Source organism: Cetorhinus maximus, chromosome 9, assembly GCF_964194155.1.
Source record: "Cetorhinus maximus chromosome 9, sCetMax3.hap1.1, whole genome shotgun sequence".
Lineage (NCBI taxonomy): Eukaryota > Metazoa > Chordata > Chondrichthyes > Lamniformes > Cetorhinidae > Cetorhinus > Cetorhinus maximus.
The window spans coordinates 40,601,263-40,615,713 of record NC_135887.1 but is presented as its reverse complement, the minus strand read 5'-3'; the positions used below and the strand labels follow the sequence as shown (position 1 = coordinate 40,615,713).

The following is a 14,451-nucleotide window of genomic DNA, read 5'->3' as shown; positions in this document are numbered from 1 at the left end:
TTGGGGGACATGGGAGCCAGTGGAGATACATAAAGACTGAGTAATGGATGAACGGAGGCTTACTAAGGGACAAGATTCAAACAGCTGTATTTTGACAATGTTGGAGTTTATGGTGGTGATAGATTTTTATTTAGGAAAGCATTGGAATAATTGGAGCAAGGATAAGAGTTTCAACAATAAAGAGTTAAAGACAGGAGCAGAGGTGAAAATAAGTAGCCTTATTGATGCAGAGAATGTGGATTTTGAATTACACCAAAGGGTTGGACAGAATTTCAAAATTACCCACTGTCTTGTTGGAAAGTGAATGAGGCCAGGGAGGCGTATAGTGTCAAAGTCAATGAACAAATTATATGGTAAGCAGCCAAAGAAATGCCTCAATTTTCCAATCTTAACTAAAAGGGAACAAGACGGGATGCTCAAAGAAGGAAGAGCTAGAGGGCTAGGAGATGGTGCTAAGGTGTGACTTGATGAGCAGGCTACACTATAGCCACTGGGCGGTGCAAATGATGGAAAGTATAATCAAGTGGGGAAGCATCAGAGATGAGAAAAGAATCGCCACTTGTTAGCCATGTCAGTTAATGCTTGGGTGCTGATACAAACAGATGCAAAAGGCCCAAAGAGAAAGCCAACATTTTGGAGGTTTTGTGGAGTAAAACGATATGTGGGGTGTGAAGGAGGTTAGAAAAATCTATCACTGAGAAGTAGGAATGGCTGTGAGCAGATGGGCTGTTGCTCAATGAGATGCAATTCTGGAAGCTATGGTGTATGTAGATGTCATCACAGAGAGGTCAAAGATCAACAGGAAGCTTGCTCATGAGGAATTCAAGTCTAAGTTACTGGGAAGAGACATTTGTCACTGTTCCTCAGCCAAATGAGAGGGGAAATCTAGGAAAGCATGGTACAGTACAAAGGAAGAAGTAGTTCAAGCATAGCCTGAAGGGGAAATAAAGGGCCCAGATTAATCAGAAAAAGAATGGAATGATAAAATAACTCAGTCTAAAGTACAGCCAAAGCATGCAAGACAGATAATACTGCAAAAATAAAAAATTCTAGCCTTTTAGGTTTATCTATGTTCCGTTTTAGACTTTAAATGCTTTTCACTAGGCGCTTCCTACCAGGTTAACAATTGCCATTTTACTAAAATATTTTGTGCAAGAATAATGCAAGATGACCACTAAGTGCTTCTAATATCTTTGATAGGAAGGAACCAAAATTGACAGTTACACAGTTCAAGCTAAAAGTACACATTCAAACATGGATTAAAACATCATAGAGTATAGCACAGTTGGGTTTTACAAAATTGCAGATAGCACTTTTGCTCAATATAAAACTAGTCTGCAAATTTGATACATCAAATTATTCAAAAGTTCCATCTACTTTGAATTCATGATTGAAAATCTACAGCATTATTTTGTTAACGCTACATGAGGAAGTTACGCACACACTTTGGAAAATAGAGTAGAGCATAAATAATCAAAGAGTTGTAAGCGCATTCTTTTTGTCTTACAAGAACATATGAGAATTTTTATGCAATACAAAAAAGTCTTATAAATGTACAAGTAATGATTCAATGACATTATTTAATTTCTAATCAACAGATTCAAAACTATTCCTTGGGGATATTGGAAAGAACTTCTGGAAATATTAATAAATGCAACAGAACAAAGTGAACGCAAGTAATAAAATAAAATGATTTAAATCTAGCAGCACTTTCATTAGAAGTGTTTTCAGAATACAGTAAATTATTTAGATAAATGTACTCACAAAGTAAAATGCAGACATAAATATAGGAGAATAAATACAATGAATCTGAGAAATAATTAATTTCTTTTCTAATATCCTTGTGCTAGACATTTTTCATTATTTTATGCTAGATTTATGGAAAGAGCATTAAACAACTTTCACACGTTGCTTTTTTATTATTTGATTAAGGATCATTTTTGCAAGAGGAATACTTGAAGTCAATGAAATTCAAACTCATTTACTGTATGAGTCATTCAGTATGAATTTGCAAAGTTGCCATATTCTGATTTCTCTTAAGCACTGTAATTGTACTCAATAGAACCAACCACGAACAGTGCAGATAACTAAAATAAAATTCATCACTACTGATCATTCTAATTTATTATTTTACGGTCCATCTTAATGTCAAGTTACTACTTGCAAAACAATGGTATAATGGAGCCAGGCAATTGCTTCAGTATTTATCCTGCACATGCTGGAGACTCTCCAAGTAGTGTCAATCGATAAGGGTGATTCTTGTAGACAGGAAAATAATCAACTCTCAAAGACAAACCATCTAAAGAGGTAGCATTCCTAGAATGGTCCAGATAGTACTGCTCTTACTATCATATAAGAAAGGTGGCCAACTATCTCAGGATGAAATCAGATATTACCAAAGGACCACACTATCCTGATGTCAGACAAGTTATCTGTCTTCAAAGCTGGAATTTATCCCACTCTTGTAGCCAAAGCCAAAGGTATTACAAGTACAGTTTACTAGGTGAGGAAGTGGAAGACATTAGGCTGTTTAGAAGAAAACTTAAGATACAAGGAGTACCTGGGAAAAATTACATGTAACTAGCTTATAACATGCACAAAGGAATGAAATATTGTTTCGCTGAGGAACCCAATGAGTAATGTGAAAGTTGAGGGGCTGGACTTTAAGGGCCCCTGGAGGATGGGCTCATAAAATGCTATGGGCACCGTGCATACCACCTAACTGCACCCACCATAATTTTACCAGGAGAGGGGAAGGTGTTGGCCCAACTGTGGACCAATGGTCACTCGGGAGGCCTCACCCACCACCACTGGGATTTGACAGGCAGCGGAATAGGGCCACACCAGAAGTCCAATCCAGCAGCTTTCACTGAGTGGGCCAGTGTGGGTAAGGAAGGAAGAAGGTGCCTCCTTAATAAACCCCTGCACCCAATGAAGGCAACTCCCCCCCCACCCCCCACCCCCCCCCGCCAAAGTCATTTCTCCAACCACCCCCCCTCCCCCACCGTCATCCGCACAATACCCGCCACCAGTTCCCCTCCACCCACAGCCTGTCTGCCCTAGCACCACCGACCCCCCACCCCACCCTTCTTACCAGGACCTTCTAGCCTTGGCCTGACGTTACCCCACCCGCCCATTTACCTTTCATTCCGGCACCAGCTCTTCAGCTTTGGGGACTGTTGTAATCCTATCAATGGCCACCGCTCGTGGTGGCACTGCTGGGGCCAGAGAGCTGCTAGCTATTTGATTAGCTGGCAACTCTCAAGGTGGGACTTGCCCCCAGATGGGGCACAAGACCTGTCTTAAAGCAGTTAACGCCCTGAGCATTAAAGGTGAGCAGGGCGAGCTACTACAGCATGGAGGTCACGCCCTTGATTGTTTTGCTGGGGGTATGGGCACTCCAGTGCCCCCTTAAATCCAGCCCATGTGTATATGCAGCAAACTCAGTATTGCCATGTGGACTTTCTCCCAAAAGTCACATATGCAATGAATGGGTTAACATGCTGACAAGCTGACCAGAAACATAAATAAAAACAGAAAACGCTGGAAAAACTCAGCACGTGTGACAGCATCTGTGGAGCGAGAAACAGAGTTAATGTTTCGAGTCCGTATGACCCTACAGACTTGAAACGTTAACTCCGTTTCTCTCTCCACAGATGCTGTCTGACCTGCTGAGTTTTTCCAACATTTTCTGTTTTTATTTCAGATTTCCAGCATCCGCAGTATTTTGCTTTGACCAGAAACATAACTGGACCAGCCATTTAAATACCATGGCTATAAGAGAAGCACAGAGGCTGGGAGTCCTCTTTCTCCCTAAAGCCTGTCCACCATCTACAAGCACAAGTCAGGAGTGTGTCAGTTTACTATCCACTTGCCTGAATGAGTGCAGCTCCAACAACACTCAGGAAGCTTGACATCATCCAGGAAAGAGCAGCACGCTTGATTGGCACCCTATCCACCACCCTAAACATTCACTCTCTCCTCCACCAGAATACAGTGGCAGCAGTGTGTACCATCTGCAAGATTCAATGCAGCAACTCACCAAGGATCCGTTGACAGCACCATCAAAGCCTGCGACCTGTACGTCCTAGAAGGACAAGAGCTGCTGGTGCATGGGAACACCAATACCTTCCAAGATTCTCTCCAAGCCACACACCATCCTGACATGGAACTGTATCACAGTTCTTACACTGTCACTGGGTCAAAACCTGGGACTTCCTTCTTAACAGCGCTGTGGGTGTACCTACGCCACATGGACTGCAGTGGTTCAAGAAGGTGGTTCATACCACCTTCTCAAGGACGATTAGAGATGGGCAACAAATTCTGGTTTTGCCAGCGACACTCACATTCCAGGAACCAATAAACAAAAATTACACTTGAATTTCTGCACAAGTGTAATGTAAAACACCACTGTGTTCAGCACATCTTTGATTAAACAGAAGCCATTATCCTGTCAGATCACACATTTCAGGCTAAAAATACAGATTAAGATTATTACAGGAAATAGATTTACACAGAAGGAAAAGTAATATAGAAGAATCGTATTTAACTTACATAATCGTTGTTTCCTGACTTGAAAATAAAAGTGTTGATGCTTCAGAATTTTTAATTTGTGTTATTTAATGACTTCTAATGCAGGTAAATGCAAATCCCCCACTGAGTTCTGGTTCACCTCATGTTAAAAATATGGCTAAGTGAACTAAATAACTTGATGTTGCTGCTCAGATTTATCCTTATTTCCTTCGAAGTGGAGGCCAGTTTGTTTGAAGGATCCCCAAATTATTTCTCAACAGGCTAGTAATTACATTCTATACTCTAAATGGATAGGGATATGGATAGGAGCCAAATTACTATCTGGAGAGTTGTTTATTACTAATGAAACTAATTGCCCCATGGACAATCATTTTCTACCTCCACACTGACTACAGATGGTAACATTTTGATTAGTGTCCCAGCTATTGATTCCCTCGTAAAATTAGAAATAACAACTTTGTCAAAGCCATGTTATCCATACCTACTAACAAGCAATGTGTACTCAATGCCTTCGTTTCACGCATACATCAGGAATTTATACATTTAATAACAAGTATAAACTATTTAATATATCCCCAACACCAGGCTTTCCGAAACAAAGGATATCTACGCTGTTATTGCCCCGCAGCAGGAAATGTTATACTAATCATAACTAGTTACAGAAACACCCAAACGTCATTTTTGCTGGTCTCAGTAAAAAATTTCTGACGTGAAACGTGATCTATTTACCAATCTATATATTAGACAGGATTACAGCTTCATATTAAACAGTGTTGCCTGTTCAACTACCTCCACTGGCAATCATTTGTATTAATAATCTACATAGCTCAATTAATTGAAATGACATGTAACAAGTGAATATTAATACCTATTAACTGCATTTTGTACATAACATATGAAAATCTAACTGAAAACAAGATCTCAACTATTTTTAGCCAGGAAGATGCCAACTGAAAACAGTCAGTTAGATTTATCAGCAGATCGTGGTACACTGAGCACCATCAATTGCTTGCACTGGCTTGAGATAATTGACTAGGGACTATGTAGGATTACACTTTGGGGATGGTCAGTGTTGGGGTGGCAGAATGAAGAGTTTTTGAAGAATGTGGCAGTTTGCATTTTTGGCAAAGTGCACTATAACATGCCAATAAAAAGCCAATGCTTTTACATGCATAAAAGTATAAAAATTGACTGCAGGGTCATTGGACGTATTCCAGCTCATAATGAATCAATTCCAAGATCCTTTTGCAAATCTAAGCCAAAGATATTTTTCTAGTTCTCTCCTATTTAAATATCACAATAGCACGCTGATGTATTCAAAAGCTGCAATATACATTTGTAAAATTGAATAAATTAGCTCAATACCTTGTCTGCCAAAGCCTTCAGGGACTCGAGAAACCTTGGCCAAAAGTCCTTAAAGAGAGGACGATCAATTTTCTTCAGGCTATCCTTTGTACTTGCATCCACGCTGACATAAAGCTGAGTAACTGGTTCAAGTTTTCTGAATGAAGGAACGTTACATTTGAAGAAATTATTTCATTTATAACTTTTTCTCCTGAACAGAGGAGAATTTCTCCACTGAGGCCAAATTCCTGAAATGGAACTTTCACAATTTCAATCACTAATTTGTCTTCCCCTCTCTTGCTTCCATTCTGATCAAGAAAAAGATTACTTTAGTTCAGATCTACTGACAAACCAAAGTGTAATACATGATTGCCCTTATTAAACCATTTCTGCCAATTCAAAAATACCTAGTTTGCACAGTTAAATAAATACAAATAAAATTTGCCTAAAACTGTAGGTCAATGGGAGTCAAAGTCAAACCCTCCAACAGCTGGAAACATAGCCACACAGATGGTCTTTGCTTGTTAGACGCTGCAGTCCCAGGACATCACTGGAGTTCTTCAGGGAAGCACCTTCCAGCCAACCATTTTTCAGAATCTTCTTTAATGACCATCCCTCTGTCAATATATCAGGATTGAGATTGTTCATTGATGATTCCAGTGTTCAGCTTTATTCTCAACCAGCGGGATCTGGACAATACCTGGATGTAGGCTAACAAGCGTGAAGTAACATTCATCCCATGTAGGTCCCAAGCAATGACCATCTTGAACAGGAAACTTAACTGGACCAGCAATATAACTAACATGGCTACAAGAATGTTTCCTGCTCCTCTCCACACAGGAATGCTAGGCTAGTGCTTCCCATTCCATTTGGAGTAGGAAAATAATCTGAAAGGTGCACCTGCCTGCCACTCATTTAATTGCAGCCTTTAACATTAAATTTACAGCTGTCTCCAAAGTTGTTTGACGATCTAAGGTTATTTCATGTTGAATCCTCACAGAAGATTGTCATTCTATTCTGAACTGGATTCAAAGCTCGGTCTCAGACACCATGGGCAGAATTCCTCCCATGTCTCCGGCAGTGGGGTCAGGAGAGAATTCGGCGGGAGGTCAAAAAGTCAGTTTCAAGCCGGCATGAAATTACAGCAGGATATTCCGATGCTGCCTGCGTGGCAGATTGGGAAACCCACTGGAGGCCAGTGCGAAGCCGATTTGTATCCCGCCAGTCCAGAGCACATCTGGACCAACGTGATGTGCAAAAAGTCAGGACTTACTCATGTCCTTGCGCAGCTCTCAGACATCTGAGATGATGATGATGGAGGCCTACCGCTGTTGAACCCTGGAGGGACTCGTGCATCGCATGGTGGACATGGCTCCTTTGCAAAGCCGTTTTCGGGAGATACCCACGCAACAGCTTTGACTTCGCTGAGGCTTCAGACTTCCAGGGACTTCAGCATGGGCGGGTATGGATGGATGGCGAAGGAGGGGTTATGGAATGTCTAGGTCTGAAGAGGAGGTTACGGGGGGGGAGAACATCCAGGTGAAAGTGCTCACAGGGTCAGTGAAGTCAACATCTGATTCCTGGTGGGCGAACTCAGGGTGGGCATAGTAGGATGGGATGGTTAGGGTAACAGGGAGCAAGGGGAGCCAGTAGGGTGGGAGGGTGAGGGTTGAACGGTAGCGATAGAAGGGGCAGTGAGGGTTGTTGGTGGGGACATGAAGGATCACACAGACATGACAGGTAGGAAGGGGGAGGTCGGGGAGGTCAATGTGGATGGGGGGTGGGATTCTCCAGGAGGAAGGCAATGTGCACATTCACCTGGACATTCTGGATTGCAAAGGGTTCGGGCTGGAAGGTGAGGATGGGAGTTTGAAGATTATGCCTGTGGGGTCGATGGTTTTGGGGGAAAAGACATGGGTGACTGAGGAAGGGGAAACGGTGTGGGAGCTCATAAAAAATATTACTACCATGTTGGTCAAATCGAAACGGAGAAGAGCCTCATGTTGGACATAGGTGCTGCATGAGAGTGCAATAAATATGGGCTGAGATGCAGGTCGACTCAGTTGGACAACTGACTGGGAACCCCAGCAGGCAGGAGTGAAAATCCTTGGGACCAGTGAGATGCGTGCGATGGATGAAGATTCCACATGCACGGGAGAGTGCTTGCACAAGGGTTCAAAAGGCCCAGCTACAGACACTTCTCCCTCCAGAATCACTCATGGTCCAGCTGCATGCAGCTGAGCTTCTAGTGTGGGGTGGGGGGGACGGGGACACAAGGCCTCGCGAAGCCTATGTAATGACGCTGAAGAAAAACAGTACACATGATGCAGTGAAAGTGTATATATTTTCAGAATAATCAGTGACAATACTGTGTTCACCCATGCAACCACTTGTGATCAAAATTTCGTGATTTTTCTTGGCCTAACACTTCTAGGTGCTGCCCTGGCATCTGCAGCAAGGGTGGAGACAGCCTGTGGAGTTGTTTTCCCTGCTGCCTTTGATGACTTTGGCGGGCGCCCTCTGGAGAGCCGAGGCCTGGAGGGCTCTGGCTTCCTTTGGATGCCCGTTGGGCCAGCTGTGCCCTCTGCAGTGACAGAGGATGAGGTTGAAGGGGTCACAGGCAAAGGGGAATCGGAGGGAGCAGACAACCTCTGAGATTCCTGAGTGGACGGCCCAAGGGTGTCCAGCCACCGCTCCTCCAGTAAGTGGGTGCCCGAATGCCCTGACCTGACTCCTTGGGGGGAAGGAGCACCTGGAGGGAAGTCGAGGTGCCCTCTCGTGTTGCCACTGCAGGAACATGGCTACCGTGAAGGAGTGCAGGTCTGCGAGCATCTCCAGCAGAAACTGGGCGGTTCTGCTGGACCTGGGTCTCCTTGGCATCCGCCATCCTCTGCATGGAGACCTCCAAGCGCGCTCATGTGGCACCACTTCATCATAGAGCAGGCGGATGGACTCCTTCAGCTCGCGTGCCACTCTGTTGAGGGCCTCCAACAGCTCTGCGTGATGTTCTCTGCCTCTTGCTAAATCTCCACCACAAGTTGGAAGGCCAATTCTAGAGGCTCGTCATCCGACCAGACCTCACAGATGCCTCTTCCCCAGCAGTCCTCCGAGAGCCGGGGAGCTCAGCTGTAGCTGTCTCCTCCGGCTGCTGACATGTGTTTGTGCGGTCATCACCAGATAGTGAGACCCTTCTTAAACTAGCACTAATACCCATCGAGGTTTGTGTTCATGAGCTGGTGGAGGGTGCAAGTGACTGCTGTGATGCCACTACAGGTGTGGATCTCTCCTCTTCTGCTTCCTCCTGGCTCATCTCTGGGCTGGGTCTGAGGCCTGATAGGGAGTCCTCCTCCTCCTCAGGTCTTGGCCTCTTCTTGGAGGGCCCTGTAAGTGAGAGAGGAGAGTGTAAGTGACAGCATCAGCTGCCTCCAACATGGAGGCACAATCAGCACTCAGGTTTGCATTGAATGGTTGAATTCTTATTAGGTGGATGTCCAAGCCCAAGCTTTCCATCATCATTAGCGCGATCTCGCTCCACTCCTGCAAGCTTGATGCCTTCTCTTCGAACTCTGTAAGAGACCTGAGAAACGGGCGCCCCCTCCTGCCTTCTCACACTCTGTTATGTTGGATCTTTTCCTGCTCAAAGTGAACAGCATGTTTGAGAGGAGTTACATGTTGCATAGATTGGTGCAGTGGAAATTGGTTCATTTATCATACCTCTCCTCGTAAGACAGCCCACTTTTGGTGCGAATTGGACAGAAGGGTTGTGGACCAGCTCCCTTCAGAGCACTGAGCACATCCACATGCAAGGGGAAGGCTCAGACAGGCATGTGATTTGTGGAGATTGTTGGTTCCCTCTGCGCCTAAGGCCCCCCTTTCCCCTCCACCGCCTCCTGCAACCCTCCTTCCATGCAGTGTTCCATGTCTTCTGAAGAGTGAAGGAGGCACAGTGGTCACTCCACTGCAGCATGGATACATTGAAGTGAGGCTGTGAGGCAAGACATGCCATTGCCAATGGAACTTGAGCCCTCCCATATTGGAGTCATTGTGCTTTATGAGTCTTATCCTGGTGGAACAAATAGGGTTGTCCATCCGCTTCCAGCACTGTTTGCTGACCTCTTGTCCATACCCTGGGCACTGACGTCATGGGCTACTGGCATTCATGCAGCATTGGTATCCCTGCTTGGCCTCCTCCTCCCATCAAGTGTGTAGAGTACATTCTTGTGCAGTTCGACATGGTCCAGGAGGATGCGCAGATAGGCGCCACTAAATTTCGGAGCTGGACCGGGAAATGACCTTGCAGACATCTCTGCTTTTGGTTTAACAGTGTGGATGCCGAGGCGCCTTTTAAATATGGCACCTGGATATGGCTGCGGGGCACAAGCCATCAAGCCCGCCCCACCACGGAAGATGGCGCAAAGCCCCCGGACGTATAATTAACGACGTCAGGTGAGAAGGATACCGTGGGATTTCCCATCGGCTTCTACAGCAGGAAACACTCCCTATCCCCGCCACAGGGTGGGAAAATTCCGCCCCATATAACTGAATTCCAATGCATTGCTCCACTATGCCACATGTTAAGACCAACATAAAATATTTGTGTTATTTTAACCTTGAAAGGTGCCAGGATCAGAATAGCATTTGAACACTTTTTATTCAATGCCTATAATAAAAATTAAAAAGGTACTTTTGATCTAAATTGGAAGTGTTCTTCTATTATGTTATTCCTCATTGCATAAAATGGTTTTTGAAATGAAAATCAATTTAGCTACCTTATACATTTGTGATATATTGTATATGATTCTGGAACGTAATAGTTCTGCATGAATTTTATCAACAGTAAAAACACAAGTATTCCTTCAGTGCTACAAATTAAAGGTATAAAAATATCAATCTATTATTTCAAAACTACTTCACTAGGTAACTTTCATGACATTCAAAAAAGGCAGGTAATCGATACTATAAATTAGATGCAAAAAATATTAATCACCTTAACTTCTAATATCCATTTGATGAAATGAAAATGTCTTACACTTGTTACACACAGTAAAACAAGAGGTAAATTGGGCCTACATTTTAACTTACTTTCTTTCCCTGTTTTCAAATCCTTCCATGGCTTCACTCCTCCCTAAATCTGTGACCTCCTGCAGTCCCACGCCTTCTGAGATATCTGCACTCATCTAATTCTGGCCTGTTTTGCAACCCCAATTTCAAACACGCCACCAGTGGTAGCCACGCCTTCAGCTGCCTAGGTCCTAAACTATGGAATTTCCTCCCTACACCTCTCCCTCTCTCAACCTTGCTTTCCTCCTATGAAACACTCAGTAAAACCTAACTCTTTAACCAAGCTTAGTCATCTGACTTCATATCTCTCTATATTCATGTCATACTTTGTTTGATAATACCCCTGTGTAGTGCCTTGGGACATTTTATTATGTTAAAAGCGCTATATGAACATAAGTTGCTTTGAAGGAGGTGTTAGGTTGTTTAAGTATTCTAATTTAATTAATTGAAAAGTAAATAAGAGCTTAGTAAATAAACTTGCACTGCAATAAATATTTATTTCATTTCACTAGACAGTGTTTCAAAGACAGTTAAAACCCTATAACTAACAATCCTTTTTCCATGAAGTTCCATAATTTAAAAAATATACAACTTGCTTTAAAATTAATTTTCTTGAATATATCATAATTTCATCTATCAGTGGCTGTCAATTTAATTGAACATTCTCACCTGATTTCCTCTGGAAACTGAGCATTTGTTACTAGGAAAGTGGAAATTTTTTTATGATGCAACAGTTTTACAAATTGGTTGATTTTTGGGTACATGATCGGCTCTCCTACCAATGACAATGCACAGTGTTTCACCATCATTCCTTCTGCAAAACGTTCAGCCTTTACTCCAGGTACGCCTGCAAAAACAACATATTTGTGGAAAACATCAATTTAGCACATGTGTGCTATGTTTGGGCCAGTGGACCAGAATTATTTCATCCAAGATAACTTCCTTGACATTTAAAGCAAGCAGGAAGTTATCAGTACTACAAATTACACCTTAGTTCACTTTGCTTAATATCGAGCTAATATCAAAAAGTCTTACACTTATTATACATAGTAAAAGAACAGGCAAACTGGGTCTGCACTTCAGCTTCCTTTGTAGCTGCTAACATTTCTCCTCCCAGAATGTAATTTAGCCACGTTCAAAAATGGGTCAATTCATTCCCTTATGTGCTTCTAGTATTCAGACAGAATGGCAATTCACCCCTTATGGAAACTGATAAAACCAAGTATTCTTTTCCTTAAATGAACTACATTGTATTTTGGATAAAAAGTATGAATCAAATAGTTTGCAAGTGAAGACACTGTGTCATGAAGCTATTAATGTATATAATATTTTGGAAAATATTTTTCTTTTATAATAGAGGTTTGGTCTGCGGGTGTGTCTTAACTGGATTAAAGCCAGCTAGTCTGGGTGCTTTGATGGGTACTAGTTTTGATATGGAAGAGAGATAGCGTGCATTTGCATTTTTTGAATAGAGCATTCAAAAAGTGGGGTGAAAACTGACGCCTTTCTAGCAGCTGCCAAGCAATATGTTTATATTACTAATAAAATTGGTACTACGAAAAGGGTTTATTGTTAGAGAGCTTTAGTTCAGAGGTTGTCGATACAATGAGAATTAACATTCAATGGGGCTGGTAAGTATAACTTCTGTAGTTTTCGGGTGTGCAGAGCAGAGACAGCTGCAAGCCTCCAACTGGCTCCACAAGAACCAAGTGAAAGAGCCTCATTTTGAATTCATGGGGCTGGATTTTACCGTCGGCGAGCGGGGGCGGGGCCCGCTTGCCGGCGTGTAAAATAACATGCGGTGACGTCGGGCAGAACTCCCGAGTCACCACACCCCATTTAAATTTTCAGGAAGGCGGGGGCACAGCAAAATCAGCTGCACCCCTGCCAACCTGTTAATGGCCAAATTAGGCCATTGACAGATCAATTAAAGTAATTAATGGACCTGCCCGTCCAACCTTAAGGTTGGCTGGCAGGCCAGGAGCCCCAGCGGGAACTGGAAAAAAACATGAAACCTCATCCATGGGTGGGATGAGGTTTCATGTAGGGTTTTACAAATTTTAATAAAGTTTTTTTGGAAATTATGAACATGTCCCAACTCATGTGACATTGTCATATGAAGGGACATGTAAGGGAAATTTTTTTTTCTTATTTTTAATATTTTTGAAAGTAGAGCCGATCTCCCTGAGGCAGCACTTAGCCTCAGGGAGATGAGTGCACTCTTTTGTGTGCATGCGTGAAAGATGCACTCTTGATTTTAGGAATCCCCCTCCCAGCCGCACAGGGAATGCATAGCGCTTCCGTGCGGACATCACGTTGGGGAGGCCTTAATTGGCCCGCCCACGTAAAATGGCGCCATGTCTCCAATTGGAGGCGCTGATCATAAGCGCGCCCGCCCATCAACTTCCTCCCAAACGGGGGGAAAATTCAGCCCATAAGGTGAAAATGCTTTGCCTGGTGTTTGGTTAAGTCTATGAGTTGCTGTTGCCTTAATGGAGATTAGTTTGGGAATTTGTTAAAAGTTATTATAGTAGTAATTTGTAGCCATGTGTATATCTATTCTAACCTGTGTAAATTAGTAAAATGTTTCCCTTAGTTTAATGTAAAACCTCGAGAACTGGTGGTCTGATTCCAGCATTTAGAGTCACATCTCAAACACAACACTTAAAATCATAGGTTATGACAGTTGTTTAAAGTTTCCCTCTGGGATTTTTAAATAACTCCGCTTTACCAACAGCATCGGTCATAACACGCTGTTTAGAAGCCATTCTGAGTATGTTGTCAGAATATCATGCATCCTTACGAAAAGAGTTATAACTTTCAAGCACATATTGTGTCTTTGAGTGGTATCTTAGAAGGGGGTACATGAACCAAAACGGCCTTTAATTGGAGAAATCACTCAAAATGGTATTCTTTTTCTGATAGATTACAGTACTTAAGCTAAGATTTGGTTGTGGATCATACTCTCTTAATGAAAAGTTATTCAAAGTTAAAGGTAGAGGTATAGGACACTGCTTTCAAGATTAAACCTGCTTTGGTTTTAATTTATCCTCCTTGCCTGCCTAAATACAGAAATTTCTTCAAGCAAAATGTTACAAGCACAAATTTTGCACTAAGCACTGTATAACTGTTAAAAAGAAAGACTGTAGAAGTCAACAATAACCCATCATTTTTCTTAGTCACTGAAATTGCACAAGAGTATTTAACTAGTCGTGGCAATTGTAGGTTATGTGATGAAATCCCCAGGAATATGACCAAGCAGAGTTGGCAATCCTATTATTAGTTAACAAAAAATACAGCAGCGTTTCATCCACTAAATGGTACTGATGTAGCAATTTTAAATAAAATCATATATTTCACAATTGTAAGGATAATTTATGAAATTAATTGTCTTTAGTGTCTTTAAAAGGCTACATTAAAGTTTTCACTTGAAGGCCTCAGCCTCAGTAAGATCCTGTTCTAGGACATCATGTTTTTGCCCAGAGCATTGCATCCAATTTCTCAGGATACATC

The 14,451-nt window shown here is 42.6% G+C and overlaps 1 protein-coding gene across 6 annotated transcripts in view; it reads right to left on the bottom strand.

Annotated features, from left to right (window-relative positions):
* Window positions 1–14,451, bottom strand: part of tyw1 (tRNA-yW synthesizing protein 1 homolog (S. cerevisiae)) — a 163,618-nt gene that overhangs the window by 78,728 nt on the left and 70,439 nt on the right. For all 6 annotated transcript variants that reach the window (XM_078548588.1, XM_078548587.1, XM_078548590.1 and 3 more), the window contains 2 exons: window positions 11,608–11,785; window positions 5,899–6,034 (listed from right to left, as the gene is read on the bottom strand). In XM_078548588.1, the coding sequence (XP_078404714.1) occupies window positions 5,899–6,034; window positions 11,608–11,785 (314 nt within the window). The remainder of the gene's footprint in view (window positions 1–5,898; window positions 6,035–11,607; window positions 11,786–14,451) is intronic.